Source organism: Silurus meridionalis, chromosome 26, assembly GCF_014805685.1.
Source record: "Silurus meridionalis isolate SWU-2019-XX chromosome 26, ASM1480568v1, whole genome shotgun sequence".
NCBI lineage: Eukaryota > Metazoa > Chordata > Actinopteri > Siluriformes > Siluridae > Silurus > Silurus meridionalis.
Window position 1 is genome coordinate 5,739,030 of NC_060909.1, and position 24,404 is coordinate 5,763,433.

Sequence of the window (24,404 nt, forward strand, 5' to 3'; positions counted from 1 at the left end):
CAGTGTCAATGAAAGCAGTCATTTTTAACCTCCGACTTTTATTCTGGCAGGGAAAAAATTAAAGGAAATAAAGTCTTAGGTAAGCTGTAGAGCCGGGGCTTGGGAAAGTTCGCAGTGGATTTGTTTTCTTCCAGGTAAATATCATAACCTTATTCATACTGGACTCTTTCTTCATGATTAGTGCACATGTCCTGATGAAATGATTGAACAGTCGAGGTGCTTCAAGCTGCCCTGGTTTCATGCTAAAACATCAATACATCCGGGAATGCTTAGCTTTAGCATTAGCATTAGCTTTAGCTTAGGTATCTATCAGCAATGGGGTTTGGCAGTTCTTCTAGACAACCTTGATGCCTTCACAGATTCCTGACCCTCTATAAGATTCAGTTGATTCTTCCTGATCCGGATCGCGTCCCATCATGAGCGCTGTAGTGCGGATGGATACAGAGACGCAGCTCCCCGAATGCGCACTTGCGTACTACGCAGGATGTAGTGCGCGGTTTGCTTGTGCTTCTCCACTCGCACTAGTCAGTATGGAAGTACGCATAGCTGGACGCTCTAATGCTAGCTAGCATACCAACAACCTCACTGACCTCAACCTGATAGATAGATAGATTAGAAACTTATCTTTTTGGTTTTCGTGTGATTTCAGACTCTCAATGTTTATTATAATTTTATTTATTTAATAACTAATTGTGTTTAAAGGACTATCAGAAAGAGTGGTGATTAGCCGGATAGGTGTGAAGCTAAAGAGGAGTCCACAGTTAAGACTGGATGCAGCCAGATGTGTTGGAAGAAAGACATTTTAGGTTATTTTTTATTTTAAATTAGCGGTTTATTTAGTTTATTATCGTTTTTTCTATAGTTTAAAAGGAAATAATTTTCTGTCCCACTCCTTTAGGTGTATGTGTTTTGTTTACTTTTGTATACATAAATGTGTGTGTGTGTGTGTGTGTGTGTGTGTGTGTGTATATATATATATATATATATATATATATATATATAATTTACACACACACACACACACACAAACACACACATATATATATATATATATATATATATATATATATATATATATATATGTGTGTGTGTGTGTGTGTGTGTGTGTGTGTGTGTGTGTACACACACACACACATATATGTGTGTGTGTATGTATGTATGTATGTATGTATGTACAGAGCGAAGTACAAAAGTGCTTTGAGTCTCTAGCAATGAGTAAATCTACACTGGTACGCAAGATTACAAATTTAATATATATATAACTCTTGAATTCTACAAGGCAAACTTGGAAAGTGCTAATTTAAGTGTTTCAGGAAGAGGTCTTCAACCGTCGCTTATAGATAGTAGATATGTAGATATATGGTAGATAGATGTGTGTGTGTGTGTGTAAGTATGTGAATATATATATATATATATATTATACAGTACAGACCAAAAGTTTGGACACACCTTCTCATTCAAAGAGTTTTCTTTATTTTCATGACTATGAAAATTCTAGATTCACACTGAAGGCATCAAAACTATGAATTAACACGTGGAATTATATATGGAATTATATACATAACAAAAAAGTGTGAAACAACTGAAAAATGTCATATTCTAGGTTCTTCAAAGTAGCCACCTTTTGCTTTTATTACTGCTTTGCACACTCTTATATGTATATGTGTATGCGTGTATGTATGTATGTGGATAGATAGATAGATAGATAGATAGATAGATAGATAGATAGATAGATAGATCGATCATGGGTCGGTATGTACCCCATATTTAAGTCAAGGTACAGTTAGGGCGAAGAAATGCTATAATGCAGTTTATTATTATAATTTTATTATTATTAGCATTTCTGTACATCAAAAGTTCAACAGTGCCTTCTTGGTTAAATCTATTTTATAATAGGTTAAATCAGATTAATGCAAATCACTTTTTTATTATATTGATTAAATTGAGTAATCAAATAAATTGGCACATTCAATTGATTAAATGGAAAAATGTATTTAAATAGTTTACATTTCTTACAAACCATCTGGGTAATACAGATGTGTATATAAAGTGTGTGTGTGTGAGTTTTACATTTAATATAACATTTTCTAAAGATATGATTTACTTAACTGTTGCACTTATTTCAGCATACTTCAACAAATGTCTTCATTCCTTCCATCCTTCATTCATTCACTCCCTCGATGTGTGGAATTGTCAGTATTTTCTCCGTTTAACAAAATTGGAGTTTTACAATTCACTACAGAATGTGTTGCCAGTACAGTGTGAGTAGACACAGTGACACTGCGGTAACTCTAGTTTCTTTTTAATACCCCTGGCATTGTTGTGTGTTTTGAACTAAACATACACAATGTCTGCCACTTAATATGTTAGTGAGTGCACCGAACCTAAAGCTCTGTACCGAAATTATACGCTGCTCCCTAAAAAAATGTATATATATATACCGTAATTTCCAGACTATTAAGCGCACCCAAATATAAGCCGCACCCGTTGAATTTTACAATTATTTTGAACATAAATAAGCCGCACCTGTCTACACTGAAACTAATGAACTTCACACAGGCTTTAACGAAAGACAGTGTCTGTTACACGACTTGTATTTAAACAGTAGCCTACCAAGAAAGTCATTGTTCACTGTCTTCCTCCTTCCTTTCACAACAATTTCTCTCAGGAGTTTTTCTTTTGGCATCGTCGTGCGTTTAAAAATCACCATCAGTGAAGCTTTTCTCCCGATGCCGTGCAGCTCAGAACACAGGTGAAGTGCATGTTTTTATGCCCGGTTGTTTTCAGCGTGACGAATGATTCACATTTCCTGTAGACAGTCCGAGCGAGCGGCAGATCAAACGTCAGAGGAACCTCATCCATATTTATGATGTGGTGCGGCCCGATTCAGTGGGAGCGCATCTGATTTAATATAAAGAGTTTCATTGGTTCACCTGAACCCGTTCTGCAATTTCATTGGTCTAATGTTATGGGGCTCAGTCTTTTGTCTTGAAGTTTGTGAAACTGAAAAAAAAAACAAGAAAAAAATCCATATATAAGCCGCTTCGTTGTTTAAGCCGCGGGGTTCAAAACGTGGGAAAAAAGTAGCGGCTTATAGTCCAGAAAATACTGTCTGTCTGTCTGTCTGTCTGTCTGTCTGTCTGTCTGTCTATCTATCTATCTATCTATCTATCTATCTATCTATCTATCTATCTATCTATCTATCTATCTATCTATCTATCTATCTATCATATATCTCAGTTATAACATTAAACAAACACTGACACGTGAATTGGACAAAAATGATATCTCGTTACTGTGGTAAATGTCAAGGAGTGGCAAATGCCTTTGAGTTCTCAAAGTTGATGTGATGAAAACTGGGCTCCTAGTATGTAAAAGTTAGTGGTTAGTACAAGCCATAAGGAAGGACAGTAGGTGAAAAGGGCAACAGGGTCAAGGGCACCCTAATGCTTGATGATATGTGTTGGGAGCAAAGGCTAGCAAATATGGTTTGATCCTGCAGAAGAGCTGTAGCCAAAAAGTGCTTGAAAGAGTTCATGCTGGCTCTGACAGAATTAATATACATAATACGTCAGCCTGCTCGGTATGTCACTGTATAGCAGCAGAGAGGTCAGAAAACTCATGCTGAACCCCGTAACCCACTAAATGCTACAATGGCCATTCGAACATCTGAACTGGACCGGTGTAAGGTGGCCTTCTTCTACATGTTCCTATTTTACACTTACTCAATATTAGACTGGTTTTAATGTTGAAGCTGAATGTTCCATTAAAACATGGTGCTCAAGGCGTGTATGACACACACATTCTTCCTCTTATGCTTAAGTTTATTTATGGTGGTTGAAAAAAAAAGTTGTAAAATCCTTTAACTATTTACTGATTAGACTTTTTTCCTTCATCAATACCTGACCTTAATCTAATATCGTGATCTTTTTAGTAACCAGTGTTCTTTATGATCCTGTCTTGGCCATGTCACATCGGTCAGCATAACACACATTCATGCAATTTAATACAGTTTAATGGAATTGTAAAACAAATAAAAAAAAACACGGTTCTGTGATTTAAGTCGGTAGTCATTTTGACATACGTGTAGTTTTTTTTTTGAGGGCTTGAATATTGAATGGAAAATAATTCTGGTTAGATCTTCTGCAATGTTTTTCGGTTGTGTGTGTGACCAGCAAAGATTCTTTACCCAGTGTTTATTTTACTTTTCAGCAAACATTTTGCAGGTTACAGACATCACCCTTTAAAAAAAAAAAAACTGAATGCAATACAAACTAATATTTTACAGTTTATGGATTAGTCGTTTTAATCCTCTAAATTTATAAGCGCAAATACTGATACACAACTAGGTTCTAGAATAGGTACGTGGATACATACCAAATTGTAGGAACGAAATAGGAAGAAGTGGTCAGTAAATACTAGGGGGTGAGGTTAAGGGGTAAACCACAGTAAGCCACATTCAGCAAAAACATATTTTTAGCTTTGAAATTTACGTTGTCTGCAATATTGTGTGTATTAAACCACCCTTCCTCTTTATTCTCATGACTGAGTCTCCTGGGTAGAGAATAGGAAAAGCCCAGTTCCTAAAACATCCTGTTAGAATAACTTTTACCTCTGGTCCCCAATTTTTGTACACTTTGGGCCTCACTGGAATTATTTGTGTTATTTGGTAGCATTTAGATTATTTTTTTGTCTGTATGTTACACACATCTTTGGACAGTATAGATACAGTACAGTGCTCTTTTCCGTGACAGGCTACATTGGGATTAAAGCATAATTTATGTAATTAAAAAAAATCTACAAAATTTGTCCCAACCTTTTTGGAATGCAATGATTTGAAAATCTAATAAACCCCCGTTTTATTCATAGCAGGACACAGAAATGATTAGAAATGTTTAAATTGAGGAAATGTACCATTTTAAAGGGGGAGGGAAAGGTAATTTTGAATTTGATGGTCTTAGCACGTCTCGAAAAAATTGCCAAAAAAGGCTGGAAAAGTAAGTGTTACTAAACAGAAACAGCTTGAGGAGCATTCTGCAAATAATTAGGTTTGCAAAGAATATCTTTGAAAAAGAAACTTTTGGAAGTAATGGTGGCCAAGAGTTTCACTAATCTGCAAAAAACCTGCCTACAAATTGTGGAACAATTTTTTAAAATTTTTCCTTTTTTTTCATCAAAAGTCTATGAGAATCTGAAGAAATTTCTATGCAAGTGACAAAAGCTGAAAATCAATTCGTAAAGTTGGGTCTACCTGTATAGTACTTTATTTGCTTGATGAAATTGCAGACAAAAATAATGTACATATGAAATTTTTGAAGAAAGAGAAAAAGAAAAAAATTATTTTTTTGGCTCCTTCTGCGTCAGGGCTTGAAAGTCCACAAACCCTTTAGAAATGTCTTTTCTTCTACATAAATATGGTCTAAAACATCATCAGAAATCTTAAAAGTAAAAACTTTCTTTCGGCTTCTCCCATTACGGGTCGCCACAGCGGACCATCTGCATGTTTGATTTGGCACATGTTTTTACGCTGGATGCCCTTCCTAACGCAACCCTCCCCAATTATCCGGGCTTGGGACCGGCACTAAGGCTTGTGCAACCCTAATGGCTGGGGTCGGTTTCCTGACCGGAGATCGAACCCGGGCCGCAGCGGTGAGAGCGCCGCATCCTAACCACTAGACCAAAGTAAACAAAGAAAACTTACTTGATAAAGCTTACTTACTTTTTGTCATTTGCGCTGGATCAGGACATCTTCCAAATCCAAATGTAAATGTTATTTAAACATATGAGACAAAAATATTATTAATAAAATTAATATGGTCCTTTATTTATTAAGGAAAATGCTCCAATGTTATGGTTATACGTTTACAGTATAAGTATCTTCAACTAAATTGACAGTACAGTTGGGAGAACTCTGGGATATTGCTGATTTTCTCACCCAAACTGCTCGTTTCTACATTTCACTTTGCATTCACATTATTCCTCTTGAACCTGCCTGAAGTCGAACGACTGGTGGTTTTAGAGTCGTTGTTTTGCTGTATGACCCACTTTCTCTTGAGATTCGGTTCACAGACAGATGACCTGACATTTCCTATTTAGAATTCGCTGGCATAAATCGGTCCTTGTTTCGTCAATGATTGCACGCTGTCCTGGACCAGATGTAGCAAAACAGGCCCAACTTATGATCACTGGCATGTTTTACAAATGGGATAATGTTCTTTTGCTGGAATGCAATTTTATTTATTTTTTTAAATTTTTTAAATCTTTCTCCAAACATACACTATATGGACATTTAGTCACAATTTGCTGTTATATTAACCTCCACTCAGAAGCAGATGTTCCACTAGATTTTGTTGGCAAGGTTTCTTCGTGCTTGTGGATATTTGTGCTCATTCAGTCACAAGAGTATTAATAAAGGCAGGTACTGGTGTAGGTGAGGAGGTTTGGGGGGGGCAGTAAGAATTTCAATTCATCTTAAAGGTGATCAGTTGGGTTAAGGTCAGGCCACCTACAATCTTCATCTCTAACCCATGTGAACCTTCATGGAGCTAGCTTTGTGCACAGAGGCATTGCCAACAGTTTTGGGTCTCCTTGATCAAGTGGAGGGAAAATCTCCTTTCAGATCACATGGATTTCTCCTTGCTTGCGTACTATTGTTGTTCTTCTGAAGGTGGACTGATACACATTAACATCAGACGATGTGAGAGAGGACTTTAGTTGTGTAGATGTTTTACCGGTCTTCTTTCTGACCTCATGCACTGTTACCAGGTCTTGCTTTTAAAGAGCTCATTGTTGGTCAACCAATTTTATGGACAGTAGTCTAGAATTTTTGGTGGGTCTCACCTTTTAGAGATAAATTCGTCACCTTTTTAATTCTGATGAGCATCAACGACTGAAATCTAAAGTTTAGACATCACAGTGTGCCATTGGATAAATACATTTTTAGGTCCTCACAGCTAGAAATAAATATTTCTCTCTCTCGAACAAAAACTTGCATTTAATTAGAAATTGTTCTATTTAATTACGTTTATTTTCCTATTTGTATTATAAACTTGCAGTTCAATTCTCACAAACACTATTACCTTCTGGTTCTGCAGATGTTGAAGTGTACTGAGTGATTTTCCATTGATATGGCTGTTTTCCTCATTTGGAAGTCTTTTAATAAAAAAAAAAAAGAAATGTCATTAGAAATATCAATAAAGTGGTACATGATTTTTACACTCCTGTAATGAATTATACTTGATATCTACACTGAAGTGTGCAAAGAACAGTTTTAGGTGTTTTGCAGTGCCGTTTATAGGGTTTTTTTGAGTGAAATTTTGCTTGTAGTGGTAAAGGATGACATGCCTTTTGATCACAATTTGGTTTATTGGGCAAAGGTAACAAATCAGCGATAAGTTGTACAGAACGATGTACTCGGAGGGTGTCACAAGGTTATTTGAGGTTAGTTTCATTGTTTTAGGCCGGTTTTGACTTTTTTTTGTTGTTGTTGCTGGCTTATGGATTTCTTTTTTTTTTTATCCATAATGATTTTGCTCATGCAGATGTTTCTATTTAAAAACAAAGATTTTCCGTTTCCAGCCCATCTTCATATACCTGCTTTGGAAACATTGTCAAATGATTCATGTGTCCTGTTTAGACGTTTGAAAGCGTTCTCTCTGTATGAGACAGATTTCAGTTTAAACTTTATTACTGTAAGTATTTACTGTCATCCGCTGAGTTGAAGAACTTTATAGCGTGGCTTTAGACAGTGATGTAACCTGGACTTTAACCTGGTTGAGTAGGTGTGATTCAACACCCAGTCACAGCCCATGAAGAGAGAGAGAGAGAGAGAGAGAGACACCAAAAATTCCCCATCAGTCAATCACCTGAGATAGTTTTAATAGAATTTTATTTGGTGTATTAGTTCATCTGTGTTTAAAGGTGTGTGTGTATATATGGGTGAAGGCAAGTAGTTTGCTGTCCCACATGTTGAGGAAGAATCAGGACCCACAGGGATTCACAGCCATGAAAACGACCCATAGTAACCTCTTGTTCTCTTCTCTCCCTCCCTGCCTCTGACTTTCATTCCCTCTCTCTCTCTCTCTCTCTCTGTTTTTTCTCTCTCTCGCAAGAAAAGATCTCCCGAAGCGCTGTTTGGTTTCCTGAACCCCCCCACCACCCCCTCCAAAAACAAAAAAACAAAACAAAAAAACTCGAAATAGGAGAAGAAAACAACAAATGATTTCCTTTTCTTTCTGTCTCTCTCATTTTCATCTAGTTATTTTTTTTCTCTTTCTATCTCTCTTTTTTCTCAGCAGTGGAGTTTGTCCTGACAGTGTCCAAAGTGGTTTAGAAGATAAACATCATGACCTGCTAGCGACACCCAGGACAACATGGACGGGCAATAACCAGGCGTTACACCAGGGGTATGTAACACATGGACAGTTTTTTTACATTTTTTGTTTTTAAATACTTTACATGATGGCTCTTTTTTAATTTATTTATTTATTTTTTTTGGATTCTTACATGGATCCAGTGAGGAAAGAGGTTTGGTTTTAAATATCAGTTGTGCATTTTAAAAGCCCCTCCAACGTGCGTCCCATGATTACAGTACCATCTGCTTTCAAGAAATAGCATTTTCCACTCAGCAGTTGTTCCGAACTGCTTTCTAGCTTTCAGTTCCTTTTTACCCAAAAGAAGTGTGGGTACTCGGAGACTGTCGAAAATGTGCTGTCTCACTGACATTTTTAACTATATTGAGGGATTTTTTGCTTACTGCAGTGTAGCTTTGCAAACATTCCCACGCTCGGAAAAAAGAATGACTGTGCAACACGGCTCCTTTTGTCGATTAGAAGTCACTCGTGTTTATTGAACCTTATTGATCATCTTGGATTTGCTTGCGTTTGACAACTTTCCTACGCACAGGTGTTTCTTCGAGTCTTGGCTACAATAGCAAAAAAAATATATAATCGCCTGGTATATTTTTACTCAATTTGCAAAGTTTAATAGTTGATTTAGTTGTTTAATAAAACATAAGTATTGGGATGCCTGACTTTTTCAGCCATATGTGGTTCTTTCCCCAAACTGTTACCACAAAGTTGGAGAGACACACATGTAAAGGATGTCCCTGGATGCACTAGTGTAAAATTTTCCCTTCACTTTCCCTTCAAATCCAAACCTGTTCCAGTATGTGCACAAATCCAGCCAAGCTATAGGTCTCTGATTTCAACACTCTTCAACTAGATGAATTGGGATGAATTAGAACACTGATGCTCATACGAATTTAATGGTCAGGTTTTCACAAACATTTGTCCAGATAGTGTACTATGATTTTTAAACAAACTGAGGAAGCCAAGATTTAAGATTTAAATATGACTCGTATTGCAGCTCTGATTTTATATTTTATATATATATCCCTCCTGGAATTATGAAGCAGAAGATACAGAGGTGTGAGCCGGGTTTGAACTACGCTTTCTAGTGAGCAGAGGTGGATGAAGTACACAACCCATTTACTTGAGTTAAAGTAGAGATCCACTCTGTAAAATATCACTCCAGTAAAATTGTCCCTTTAAACTTTTACTTAATTAAAAGTACAAAAGTATTTGCCTTCAAATGTACTTAAGTATCCAAAGTACTATGATTTATTATGGCTATAATGTTTCGATTTATTACGGCTATAATGCACACCGAAATTATATTAATGAGTTAAACACTGATTGATATCTATTACAATTATCATAAGCCCAAATCCCAAATCTTCATTTCAACTACCGTAATTTCCGAACTATTAAGCGCACCTATATATAAGCCGCACCCACTGAATTTTACAAAGATTTTTATTTTGAACATAAATAAGCCGCACCTGTCTATAAGCCGCTGTCTACACTGAAACTAATGAACTTTACACAGACTTTAATGAAAGACAGTGTCTGTTACACAGCTTGTATCTAAACAGTAGCCTACTAAGGAAGTCATTGTTCACTGTCTTCCTCCTTCGTGCGTTTAAAAATCACCATCGGTGAAGCTTTTCTCCCGATGCCGTGCAGCTCAGAACACCGGTGAAGTGCGTGTTTTTATGCCCGGTTGTTTTCAGCGTGACGAATGATTCGCATTTCCTGTTGACAGTCCGAGTGAGCGGCAGGTTAAACGTCAGAGGAACCTGATCCATATTTATGATGTGGTGTGGCCCGATTCAGTGGGAGCGCATCTGATTTAATATAAAGAGTTTCATTGGTTCACCTGAACCCGTTCGGAAATTTCATTGGTCTAATGTTATGGGGCTCAGTTTTTTGTCTTGATGTTTGTGAAACTGGGAAAAACCCAGGAAAAATCCATATATTAGCTGCTTCATTGGTTAAGCCGCGGGGTTCAAAGCGTTAGAAAAAAGTAGCGGCTTATAGTCCGAAAAATACGGTACTTAAATTTTTTTCTTCAAAGTTTCTTTTTCTTCACGAGTTATTTCCATCATTTATTCCTCTCTAAATGTTCTGACTGCTGTTGAACCGATGCTGAACCGATCGTTGGTGATAAGTAGATACATCAAGCTAGCACTCGATCCTGATTGGCGACTCGCTGCCTGTTTGACTGGTTACGTTTTTATCCGCTCATAAATAAAAAGAAACGACTTATTTCAAAAAATGTAGTTAAAATATTTGACTTCGACATGCAGTGAAGTAAAGTCTCCCCAAACCGAACTACTTCAGTAAAGTACAGATGTGTGAATAACCTACTTAAGTACAGTAACACATTACATTTACTTCAACACTGTCCATCACTGCTTGTGGGATTATTCCTTGTAACAGAGCATGAGTTATAAGTCTATAATGGAAAGTGCGATATGTTGTTCTCCATGTGAGATTATATGATGAAGATCCTCTAATGGTTGTTTGATGCTTATGGGGTCACAAAGTTAATCAGAATAATTATTCTGTAAGTTACCTCAAAAGTAGCTGTTCTTATTTGTAGAGGCCCGAAAGCCATCTTTTAGAAAATCTCTGCATATAAAGACTGCTGATTTCAATTCATCACCAATTCATTGTCTTAATTTCTCACAAAAGTCCGATCACTTGTTCCTTTGTTGCATGTCGGATCACATGATTCTCTCCCAGTAGTCAAATGACATCCTTTCACTTTGTTTACAATGTAGATGACAATAAATTGTATTCAACGTATATCCTTGCAGTGTCATATAAAGCAATGTCATGTCACAAAAATTTAAACCACGACAAATGAATTCAGTTCGGTGTTTGACATTGCAAAATGCAAAGCAGCCTAAAGATTGTTTCTCAGATTACTGATGTTAAAATACAGTTTTATTTTTATTTTTTTTCCAAGTCACACGCCCACCAACAGGCTTGTTTTAAGTTTGATTATTAGAGGTTAATTAAAAATAACTATAAATTAAAAACCAGGACTTTGTGTACAATGCAGGAGGAGCGTTGGCCGTTATGACAAGATCATGATGACCACCCTTTCTGCGACTGATAATGCTGATGTTGCTCATGGTAAGTTTCACGTTTCTTGAACAGTTTGTTTTGCGCATCTAACCAACCGTGACTAAACAATTAAACTGTAGGGCTCAAATTATTAATGACTAATCAGGAAATTACCATTTACTGTAAGGAAATCATTAGAGCTGGGTCGTATAGTTCCCTTTAATACATTTTCATTATAGATGTGAAACTACAGTATTTTGCATTGTCAGAGGAGAATAGATACAAAAAAACACCATGCTTCTCTAAGTCTAAGTTTGCTGCTAGAAAGCAGTACACAAAACTTTAGTTTGTTCTATTGTAAAACACAAGTTTTAATTAACCAATGTTTCATATATAATTTACTCCTAATATTACACTATATGGGCAATAGCATTGGGACACCTGACTTTTCTAACCATATGTGGTTCTTCCCCAAACTGTTACCACAAAGTCGAAGGCACACAATTGTGTTGGACATCTTTGGATGTGGCAGCATCAAATATTCTCTCAACTTGAACTTGGAATCCCAAACCTGTTCCAGTATGTGACCTGTGCACAAAGCCAGCTCCATGAAGATATACCATACATGAGTTTTGGCTGAATCTAAAATCTGAAAATCTGTTGAAGGGTATTAATGCAGCAGAAGGGGACTAAATATGAATCTTCTGGTCAGGTCTCCACAAACTATATATGTGTTTATACAGTCTATATAACCAAGAAGATAGTCTACCTTTTGTATGTTTATTATGCCTGCTAATATATTTCACATGGATATTTCCTCAAACAGTGCAGATAATGTGTCAGTCAAGCAGGCTTGAATAAAGCCCAGACTGACAACTTAATATTTTTTGAAGGATCATGGAGTGACCTTTTATATTAGCCAGGCCTGGTTCAGCAACATACACTATATTTCCAAAAGTATTGGGTCACTTGACCTTTCCTGTTAAATGTGGTTCTTTTCCAAACTGTTACCATCAATTGTGCAGGACGTCTTACGATGCGCTATAATAAAATTTAGCATTCACTTGAAACTCAAACCTGTTCCCGCATGGCACTGCCCCCATGCACAAAGTGAGCTCCTTAAAGATCTGGTTTACATGCTTTGGAGAGGAAGATTTTTGAGTGGCCTGCTATAGAGCTCTGATCTCATCCCTACTGAACACTTTTGGGATGAATGTGAACGCTGACAGCACCCCAGGAATCCTCACCTACATCACAACCTGCCTTTCGTAACACCCGTGTGGCTGATGAACACAAATAATGATAAGCACACTCCAAAATCTAGTGGAACATCTTCCCAGAAGAGTGGAGGAAATTATAAGAGCAAATTGGGACTAAATGTGGAATGCGACGCTCAAAAATCACAATCAATTATGACTAGGTGACCCAATACTTTTGGAAATATAGTGTATATTAGTGTTTTGTGTATACATAAGAGGTGGTATTAAAACGTTTCTAGACTAGCGTCAAAACGTCTTTGTAAAAGATTTGCCCAGTTTCACGCAGAATTTAACGTTTGCTCTTTGTTCTAACTTATTGTCCATGATTAAATCGCAGGCATGGTAACGCACATGGTCAGAATAGGACCTGCTTTCACCATCAGTCTCGAAACCTTTTGATACCACCTCATATACAGTAGATGGGTAAATGGACAGTATGAGAATACATCCAAAATACTCAAATGTTCCTAGTCTGCATTATTTTCAAATTTCATGATATTATTGATACCAATGTGAATATTTACATGAATACCAGAGTTTCTTTGTACTGTTAGCCACGTACCCTCGAGCTGGCATGGACGCCACAAGTTTGCGCAAAAACCTTAATAAAAATAAGAAAAGAAACAGGGCGTCTTTTGATCATATGGATCAATAGGAATGATTAGACATGAGTTAAGATGGTCTGTATTTCCACTTGTTTATACGCAAATAGTGCAAAATCTTAAATAATAAATATTCAGGATATTGAACTTTTAATTGTAAGGAATATATCAGAATTCTGGAAATGCCAGTTTCCAGTTTTAAGCAAACAAAAAAAAAAAATCCCAGACTATACTGTATGTAAGTGTGTGGTTTTTTTTTGTTTTTTTTTTCCTGTAGGGGCGAATCTGGGGTGTGTCACTGAGGAAGGCTCAGTGAGTTCAGCAGAAGTGAAACATGAGTTACACACTTCTCCTAGTCAACCAGTTTTATTCACCAGTTCTCCTAAAGAGCTGCACGACAAGCTACACATGGACCCTAGCAATGTCAAACCGGATCCCTCTGCAGACACACCTGCGCCAGGTACGACGAGGTGTTGGTGGATTTCTGGTACTTTATTTATCTCTATACAAAATATAACGGTTTATTACCAGGTCCATCTTGTAATTGCACTCTGATGTTCATTTACAGGAAAATATGGGACATTGATGGAATTTAGCGTAATGTGTCTATGGGTTTAGGCGCGTCTATGAAACATAATGACGTATCGAATTCATGTGGTAGGTGGGACCCAGGGGTCTATTATCCGTTGGGTAGGTGGGTTGTTTGAAGAGCTGAGATTATGTGCATGTGACAGCATTGCAAATGAATTGTTAAGGTTTAGTTTACAAGAGTGTTAATGGGTGTCCCCCTAGAATTTACAGACATAAAGGTACACAATTAGACAGTTTCCCACTATTTAGAAACCCCAGTCTACGGATATCCCTCTCAGCATTTTCACGGTGTAAATCCCGGCACACACGGCAAACCGGTATTACAAATTGAAGTGACAAAATTCCCGATCTGTAATTAAAAATTCGGTTGAAAATCTTAAAGTATCTGCTTCTGCTATGGAAAGACCTGAAGTTTTTTTTTTTTTTAATGAAGGTTTTGTTTTAATTTCAGAACTAAAATCATAAATTATGATCGTACAGGCTATTACAAGAGCGTACATTTGAATTGATGATTTAGATTGGACGTATCTCTTTGAGTAATCCTGTAGTATAAAGGTTAAATCCCCAAAAGGGTTGAATAAAGCACATTTCAGATACATCACTGCTTCTAAAGCCAAAAAAAAGTACAATTTGAGTAACAAAATGCTTTCTGAGTAACAGTGTCTGATCTACAGTGACCAAAAAAACATCTCATTAGTCTCAAAGTAGCTGTGCGTATTTAGCACGGGGTCCCGTCGAAGGTGGGTGGGCCTTGGCGATTGACTCTTTTGAAAGTGTCATTCATTTATATAACTGCGTAGTTAACTGAGAGGGTCTAAGTTTTTGCTCAAGCAGTGGCATTTTGGTGTTGCAGGGAATTGATTTTGTGACTTTTTCAGATCATCTTATCTCTCATGACTCTATTAAATGTACCGAAAAATATAACATTAAAATAAAATGTTTTTTTTTTATTATTGTTTACTTTGAAATCAGCGGTGAAATCCAAGTTTAACATTCACTGAGACGCCGGTGAGGCGTGTAAAAAGTTATTCAAGCATGCTGCGGTTAGACCACAAGCAGGATGTATTGAAATAACTCCATTACTGAATATAGAAATAATGACGTGTACACAAAAAATCCCCACAAACCACTAGCTCTGCTTCTATATATATACACCTGTGTTAATGAGCATCCGCTTTCTGTCTGTGTGTGTGCGTATATAGAGAACCAGCCAATGAAAAGGAAGAAAGGTCCAGCTCCTAAGATGCTTGGGAACGAGGTGTGTAGCGTATGTGGGGACAAGGCTTCCGGTTTCCACTACAACGTACTGAGCTGTGAGGGCTGCAAGGGCTTCTTCAGGCGCAGCGTAATCAAAGGAGCGCAGTACGTCTGCAAAAACTCGGGACGTTGCGAGATGGACATGTACATGCGGCGAAAGTGTCAGCAGTGTCGACTGCGCAAGTGTCGGGAAGCCGGCATGCTGGAGCAGTGTAAGTGCTTCGTCTTCTTTTCCTGAGAGCAAAGAGATCTAGCGTGTTTTTTTCTTGAGCAAATGAAGTTTAAAAGCCTAATAGTATCGATCCAGTGACTGGCAATCTTGAGATCTATTTATTTCTCTATGATATCCTGGAATTTATGATTGTAATACTGCCTGAAACACTTTTAAAGGGGACATACACACAGTTTCAGCCCATCTCATGTTAATCTCAAAAACCTATAGAGTAGCATTATCCTTCATATCCCAGAAGCGTCTTCTCAGATTTACTAAAGTCAAGCTCCTGGAGGCGTGCCATGGGTGGAGCTAAAGAGTCTCGAGCATGTGCAGCTTTTGTGTTTACAAGCTGTGACACTGCTATAAATTTCAGCGTCTTATATGAACTACGGCTAACAATCAGATCCAGACAGAGTCTGAAATTGAACATCGATTACAGCAGTCAATATGGTAAATACTGAACAGTGTTTTCCTTCCCTCACATCCAAAAACACACTTCTCTGGAGACATTCATCTTTAGCTAATCTTTTGCAGCACTGCAGGCAAACTTCTGTAACCAAATGAAGCATGGTGATGGGTGTGCTCTCGCTCTGGTTACTGGGGGGGGGCATGATTAGCTTGAGAATCCAACTTTTAACAGTGTAAATAATTCAGAATACATTAAATAGCATGATTACACTCGCCCTTCTTTAAACCTCGCACTTACTCAACCTACACTAGTGTTTTAAAATCTTTTTTTCCGACCAGGTGTGCTTTCGGAGGAGCAAATTCGGTTGAAGAAAATGAAGAAGCAGCATGAGGAAGATGCAGCTCGAGGCTCGGCCGTGGCTACACCTAGCCCAGCGGTTGACATCCCCCCTTTGGCTCCAGAGCAGCAGGAAATGATCGAGAAGTTAGTCTCCATGCAGAAACAGTGCAACAAACGCTCCTTTATTGACCGCCGCAAAGTCACTGTAAGTAAACCTGGAGTTTCATGAGGAATCTTCATGTTCACCCTTTTATACAGAGCAGATCTGCTTCATAATGTAGAACTGCAGAAATATACACATTTGAAAAGAATTGAAGCCAGTCCAGCATAAAGGTCTTAAAGCCTTGGGTACCTCTGGCTCTTATAATATAGAAAGATCTGTTTGTTAGTTCAAAAACCCCTTCATTGCAGCAATTGTGTATTCGTCCCCCCACGAGCGCATGACCGATTCCTTTTTCGCTTCGAAATTTTGCAAAACTTCAGAATTATTTTTTTTTTTTTTACACATGACATTCACTTCACTTAAGTGTTACAACATTTAACACTCAGTGTGGCAAGTTTATTCCTTTTGTCCCTTTTCCCTTGTCCTCCCACAGCCATGGCCACAGAGTCAGGACCCGATGAACCGGGAGGTACGTCAGCAGCGCTTTGCTCATTTCACCGAGCTGGCGATCATGTCGGTGCAGGAGATAGTGGACTTCGCGAAACAGCTGCCTGGTTTCCTGGAGCTTACCCGGGAGGACCAGATCGCCCTGCTCAAAACCTCCACCATTGAGGTCAGTCTGCCTTCAGGTCACTGTGAATGGTTTTGTAATCATATTTCTGTGTTCCACGTTATGCAAACACACCCAGATGGACTAATGCACTTCTGCTGGAGCTGTTTCTGCTGTGCCAGTTTGTAAATAGTGTTTTTTTTTTTTTTTTTTTTTTTTTTTAAACCTTTCCTATTTTTTAAACTGAACACATTCTGCCCCCTAGTGGTAATTCAGGACAACCACCGCTGTCCTCCGTCTCTCCTTGCTACAGTTTGATGCATCGATTTTTCTGTTGCAGATCATGCTGCTAGAGACTTCTCGCCGCTACAATCCAGCGATCGAGAGCATCACTTTCCTCACACCGGACTTCAGCTACAACAAAGACGACTTCGCCAAAGCAGGTGTGGCTGCACATACATCATTTATACCAGTTGGCCTGATTCTACCTTTAGGTGCATGGGCCCTCTAAACTGGCTGTAAACCGTTAGATGCTCATGCACTTTGGCTCGAAATTTCTCAGCTATACATGTACAAGTGGTGGTGTGAAAATTGTAACAGGAAACATCCTAGACCTTAAACCACCACTGTACTGAATGTCAGTAAAATCTATATTGTATCTATCTAATTAAATTATCAATATAATTATATTATTCTACTGATATACAGTAAACTAATGGATTTGAGACATTGTGTATTATTTGAATGGAAGGAATGCAAAACATGAAATTGCTTGTCATTTAGAATAATATATAATATGAAAAAAAAAAAAAAAAAAATATATATATATATATATATATATATATATATATATAAAATAAATCAAATTAATGCAATGCATTACTTTTTTTTATTATATTGATTAAATCGAGTAATTTGGCACAAATAACCTAAAGTTGAGTACATGAAAGAATGTAATTAAATAATTATTTGTTCGACCCCTTTTGGGCAGTACAGATGTGTGTGTTTGTGTGCGTAAAAACATTTTTGATCAATAAACCTAAAAAAATAACACTGCAGACAGGATTAAACCGGCTACATTGCCTGTGCGAGCGCGCTGTAAGTACGGTGCAACATCGATGCGCTAAAAAACAATCCCAAATAAATGTACACCATTAAATAACAGAATATACCATTACAGCATATAACAGACAATCAGAAATATTTAAATCTCAACCACTAAGATGCTCTTGTGTAGGTCACAGATCAGCATTATCATCATATATAAACTTCTATATAAAATGTAACTTATATGTATATAAAACCGGTAGTTTTGACATTGTGCACCCCCATATAACCAAAATGGCACGATCCTCTTTTGCATTTTTGCGAAGGTTCGTCTGGGAGATTTGTAGTCAAATTTAGGCTCCTCCTATCGAAGCATCGACTTTTCAAGGTCACCCCTAGTTATCCTTATTATATAAGGACTGATACTACTGGAAGTTTTACTCCACTGAATTTAGACACTTGTATTAGATTGAATAATTAGGGATTCTACGGTACTTCCGTTGCAACTGCAGACGAATGTCTCCTCCTGCTCAATGTAAAGAATGTTTCCGTCATCTTGGTTAACATTTGATCTTATGATCTGATTATTGTGTGTCAGCATACCGTAGTCAAATCGCGTCCTCCCTGTGAAAGTCATCCGCGCGGCTAAACTGCATTAAACACCGAAAATGTTATTGCTTTTCATTCTGTTCGGAGCAGTTTACAACCTGGCTGTGTCTTTAAATGACCTCTCTTCCACCTGGCTTCTCTGCAGGGCTGCAGATCGAGTTCATTAACCCCATCTTCGAGTTCTCTAAGGGCATGAACGACTTGCACCTGGATGAAGCAGAGTACGCGCTGCTCATCGCGATAAACATCTTTTCAGCAGGTCAGTCTATTGTTCACACGTGCAGGACGTTTATACAACAGATTCGAGAACAGTGGTACCATTGATTTGGTGGGGTTTTTTTTGTGTGTGCGTGTAAATGTGTTTTTAAAAACTGATAATAATAGCATGCCTGTGGGTGTCGTACACTGACACTACACTTCATTAAACCAAGCTGACACAGTGGGAGTGAAGATGAATAATACATTTTAGCTGAGGATGCCAGCTGGAAAGCGACTAACGCTTTTCCTTGACTGTAATTCAGTGCTGTATTATGTGTCTTATTTTTTTTTTCGTGGTGGTTTATGGACAGCAGTGACTAAACACTCCTAAAGCCGGCTTTAGTCCCCGCTTGAGGTTTGACTTCTCACTGACGTACTGCAGGATATTTTTATGAGCCTGCCTGACCTTCCTCTAAGGCACTTCTACGCTCTTTAAAGGAAACACAACATGACATTATAGTGTCCGTCATCTCTATTTCTGCTTTTTCTCCACCTCTGTGCTTAGACCGACCCAACGTGCAGGATCATGATTTGGTGGAGAAGCTCCAGCAGCCGTATGTGGACGCTCTGAATTCGTACATCAGGATCAAAAGACCAAATGTAAGTCATGATAGAATGGAAGGGTTCCAAGTGTAAAAAAGTTCCTTTGTACGCATTTATGAGCTTGATTTACCAGTACTGGGTAAGCGACGCCGGAAAATACGATTTGTCAGCACTTCAACCAGAAGAAGCTGTCTCAGTATTTGGCATGTCGGTCTTTCTGTATGCAACCATGAAAAACTGCCAGTACACCTCCTCTATTTTCATAAACTTGGACAGTGAGAAAACAAGGCCATACATGCAGTCCTTTTTATGTGCGGAACAAAGTTCAAATCAGAGTTTCCTTAGGAACGTCTAAAGCGGCGGACTGCAAGTTTGTTTAGTCTTCGCATCGCACTTTGAGCAATTTTTTTTAAACTTCGAAACATACACAACAATGCCAGGGGTATAAAAAGAAACTAGAGTTAGCGCAGTGTCACTGCATCTACTTTCTCTGTAAAATAAATAAGATTTGTTTTCGCGTGTTAGATGCTAATCAGGAATAGCGGCTAATGCTAGCGCTATGGATTCAAGATTTTTTTATTTGTCACAAACATAATTATATGCAGGATACCTGAATCCATAGCTCTAGCGTTAGCGGCTAGTCACTTCCCAAATAGGGTCTAACAAATATCTATTAACTATTTAATTAAAAAAAAATCTAATTTAATCTAATTAATTTTTGCCAATTTAATTGATGATTTAATTGAATTGATTGATTTAATCAATATAATTAAAAAAGTGATTAATTTGATTTCTTCTTTTTTTCTTCTATTTTAGATATTATTTAACCAAGCAGGCATTTTGTTTAAAATTGAAAATTAAACTGTTCGAATATTAATCACAAATATTAATAATAACAAACTGCAATTTTGTTTTGTGGGTTTCGCGTGTTTGTTCTCCCCCAATCAATCGTTCAGTGCAGTAGTTTCCGGAGTGACTTTTCCCCTTGCCTTATTTTTATTTCCTTAAAAAAATAAAACTACAGATTTTAAAAACTATTTTTAAAAAGTAGAAGTACACAAAAAAAGAAAACTAAATTACAGTACCATGAGCAAATGAAAATCATCAATTTATATAGATAGATAGATAGATAGATAGATAGATAGATAGATAGATAGATGATTTTCATTTATATGTATGTGTGTGTGTGTGTGTGTGTGTGTGTGTGTGTGTGTGTGTGTGTGTGTATATATATATATATATATATATATATATATATAATTATAGAAACTAAACCCACTAGTGTGTCTGTGTTCAATCTATATTCCAGGATCATCTGATGTTCCCACGTATGCTGATGAAGCTGGTCAGTCTGCGTACCCTGAGTAGCGTTCACTCTGAGCAGGTCTTCGCTTTGCGACTGCAGGACAAGAAACTCCCCCCTCTTCTGTCTGAAATCTGGGATGTCCACGAATGACAAAACAAGCCCCAAGGCCAGCCCCAAGGACAAAGTCACGCAGTGTTTAATGATTGGAGAGTGCTATTCTATCAGCCCCACTGACCACCTTGCTCTTGAGGAGTTTGTTTTATCTTCCTCTGGACTTATGATTGTACTCTCCTGTTCAGGATACAGTGGTTTTGTGGTTGGCCTTCTCTGAATCAGGACTCTATAGACTGTCTAGACCATTCAGAAATGCTTAGGGAATGATTGTAGGCAGTTTGGGATCCGGAATTCTCGCTTACTGGAATGAATGATTGTACATTTAAGGCGGTTGATTGATATTTCTTTCCACAGTACCTATTCCACTGGCACAACCTGTGGCCCATTTGAGCTCGAATCCAGATTGCTGCCTTCAAGAAGCAAATGAACGCAGTCGATTTTTGAGCTAGGCAGGAAGTTTGGCTCTGTACTGTATGAGCATTATTTCTCCCTGCACTTTGGGGCCAACAACCTGAAATTTCACACATGGTCATGGAGCAGTGCTCCAACAAATGACCTGCTTGAGGATAATTTGAGAAACAATTGATAAGCCTTTCTAGTCTGTCTCTCTCTCTCTCTCTCTCTCTCTCCCTTCTTTTTTTTGCTTTAACAGGAGCTCGTATTTATGCCTCATCGGGGACAGTGCAGGAAAAAGTGGGATATCTGCGCATTTATTTCTCAGTTTGGGTAATGCACAAGGATTTTTTTTTTATATGTAGCTTATAACGTCAGGATACGGAACCGATTTGGGTGTTGGCGAATGACGCGTAGCTCCTCGATTGTCTTGATGAAGTCCTATATTTTCTTATTCCTTTATTAATTTCCAAAAGGAGCGGGCATGGCTACGTTAAGGCTGCATACAATCTTGTGTTCGCCGTCTAGACGCAATGGTGGCGGTGAACAAAATGCAATCTCGGCTTCGTCTAAAAAGAAAAATCCAGCACGTTACTTACAGGGATTGGCAGGCGGCTGTAGACCTGTCAACATAAACCAGTATGCTGCTTTTGAAAACTACTGTAACTTTGGTTTGAGAAATCTCACGTGTAAAATCGGTTAACATTGTACGTATTGGCTTAGAACTTTGTTTTATGTCGACCATTGTCATTTAGTAACTGCTAGTAAAAGTAAACCCCTGAAATGTTGCCAGTAGTCTCATGGCCTAATGGTTCACAAAGCAAAAGAACAGCAGAAATTAATTAATGGGTTTTTCAGGTTTAAATCGTCATAGTTTTTAATGATCAATGCTACCTCCTTGTCTGAAGCCATGCTCTGGCAGCATACAGAGACGGGCGGGTTTTTTTGGCATCACCCACTTTCTCATTCGGACTGGAATTTCCTTTTAATTCGCTTGTTTGCGCTAATCTCAATGTTTTTGCTTCGCAGCATTAAAGGGGATATCCGACTTTGTATCCAATTAATCAGATGAAGCGCATTTCCACCTACAATATGCAACTGTATTATTTAGGGAAAGTAGCTCACTGGGATATGCGAAGAAAGAATTTCAGGGTGCTGTAAACATACGACAAGTAAAAAAAACCCTTTACCTTTACTTTTAATATGCACTGGGGTATAAAGGGCCTGTTAAAGAATTTGAGCCAATCCGATTTTCTCTAAGAAAATAAAAAGGTTTATTTGTTCCCATTCACACCTGGAAAGCTTTGGCATCTTGCATCAGGATTATTTCTCAGACATTTTTTTTAACCACATGCAAATACACTTTCACACGTTTCTGTTGTCAGTAGGCAAATGAGTCTTAATATGCACATTGGCTAATTTAAACTTCGTGTGCCTGGTTGTGATGTCATAGGAACGATCATATTTAAATCGGATTTTTCAGATTAGTACTGAAATATCATATAAATGCATCCAGGATACATTTATACTTTTTTGCATTTTGATGCAGATAATCTTTATCCAGATATAATCCTTGTACTCAAGGTGAATAAAAATGTACACGTATAAACGGGGACTTTGATTCATAGAAGTTACCTCCAGTCGTTATTATTTATTATGGCCTTAGTGATGATGAAACTTTCCCAGTTTAAAAACCCAGTACTGTTTAATTCAGAACGAAAACTATGGCCTGTGTTATTGATTCTTTGTTTCGTATTGTTAGTTTTGAAAATGTTGTAGTGCATTCTTTTTCTTTTTTTTTTCTCTTCGTACTCACCCGCTTCTCTTTTTAGCCTGCACTATAAATAAAAATTGTATTATTTGAATAATTTATTTAATACAAATTTGATAAGCACGGTCTGAAAAAATTTGAAGTGTAACATAAATCATGGAGGTTTTAACCGTTTATAAGGATGGTGCGTATGTAACCTGGCCGTGTATGGCATTTAAAAGTAGCCTTCTTTAAAATCGGATTAGGATAAAATTGTGTACACTAATGCGATCCAGTCCTTAATAGTTGATCTGTCTTAACACCACTATGGTGTTGGGTTTCTTAGCTTTAGAGAAAGCACGTGGGGCATTTCTACACCGTTCGTTTGTTTTTCACAATTCATCTGTGGTGTGTGTGTGTACAGTTTCTTAATCTATGTTGACATAATTTGTTGGCTTTTAAGACAAGCATTTAATTCAGATCTAATTTGAATACTATATTTTTTTTATGCCCTTGTGGGTGAACCATTTCCTCTTAACTCATCTGACCTGTGGTGTCGTTTCAAACAACGGTGGAATACAAATGCAAACTTGGGCCTTAAGTCTTCGGATAGATTGCTTTATACACATAATTTAAAAGCTGACAAATTTTATTGTGTCTGCCAGAGTGTGTACATATATATAAATATGAATATATATGAAATGTTTGTTGAAAATGTAGATGACTAAACACCTCAACTATTCTTTATACTGAAATACATTGACCTGAAACATGGAACTGCATGTTGCCTTTTAATGTCACTTTTATTTATTTATTTATCTATCTATCTATCTATCTATCTATCTATCTATCTATCTATCTATCTATCTATCTATCTATCTATCTATCTATCTATCTATCTATCTATCTATCTATCTATCTATCTATCTATCTATACACACATACACACACACACACACACACACACACACACACACACACACACACACACACAGGTAGACCCCAACTTTGTCTGCGGTGATCTTCATCTCTCCAAAATCGTAAGTCGAGTGGTTGTGGGTCGGGGTATATAACAAAAGTGAGTACACCCCCCACATTTCAGCAGCAATTTTAATGTATCTTCTCAAGGGACAATAATAAGAAATGAAACTTGGATATATTTTAGTCAATGTACAGTTTGTATAGCAGTACAGATTTACTGTCCTCTGAAAATAAAAACATACAGACATTATTGTCTAAATAACTGGCAACAAAAGTGAGTACACCCTCATGTCAAAACTGTGTCCAATGTGTGAATATTTTGTGTGAAAACCATTGTTATGTAGCACTGCCTTAATCCTCCTGGGCATGGAATTCATTAGAGCTGCACAGGTTGTTCCTGGGATCCTCTTCCACACCTCCATAATGACATCATGGAGCTGCTGGGTGTTGGACATACAGCACTTCTCCACCTTATGCTTGAGGATGCCTCACAGGTGCTCAATAAGTTTCAGGTCAGGAGACATTCATTACATAACCATCCATCAGCTTCAGCTTCCTCAGCAAGGCAGTTGTCATCTTGGCCGTGTGTTTGGGGTCATTTTCAT

The 24,404-nt window shown here is 37.7% G+C and overlaps 1 protein-coding gene across 2 annotated transcripts; it reads left to right on the forward strand.

Annotated features, from left to right (window-relative positions):
- The first annotated feature begins 51 nt into the window (after positions 1–51).
- nr1h3 (nuclear receptor subfamily 1, group H, member 3) lies at positions 52–23,592 on the forward strand. 2 transcript variants are annotated; one of them, XM_046840702.1, is made up of 11 exons: positions 52–134; positions 8,295–8,405; positions 11,410–11,483; positions 13,553–13,735; positions 15,069–15,335; positions 16,085–16,290; positions 16,682–16,861; positions 17,139–17,241; positions 18,600–18,713; positions 19,218–19,312; positions 20,565–23,592. In XM_046840702.1, exons 3-11 carry the CDS (start codon positions 11,438–11,440, stop codon positions 20,709–20,711), a joined length of 1,341 nt encoding a protein of 446 aa, XP_046696658.1. In that variant the 5' UTR covers positions 52–134; positions 8,295–8,405; positions 11,410–11,437; the 3' UTR covers positions 20,712–23,592. The 2 variants fall into 2 exon arrangements, with proteins under 2 accessions (XP_046696658.1, XP_046696659.1); XM_046840703.1 differs by having other exon boundaries at positions 62–134; positions 8,298–8,405.
- The last annotated feature ends 812 nt before the right edge of the window (positions 23,593–24,404 follow it).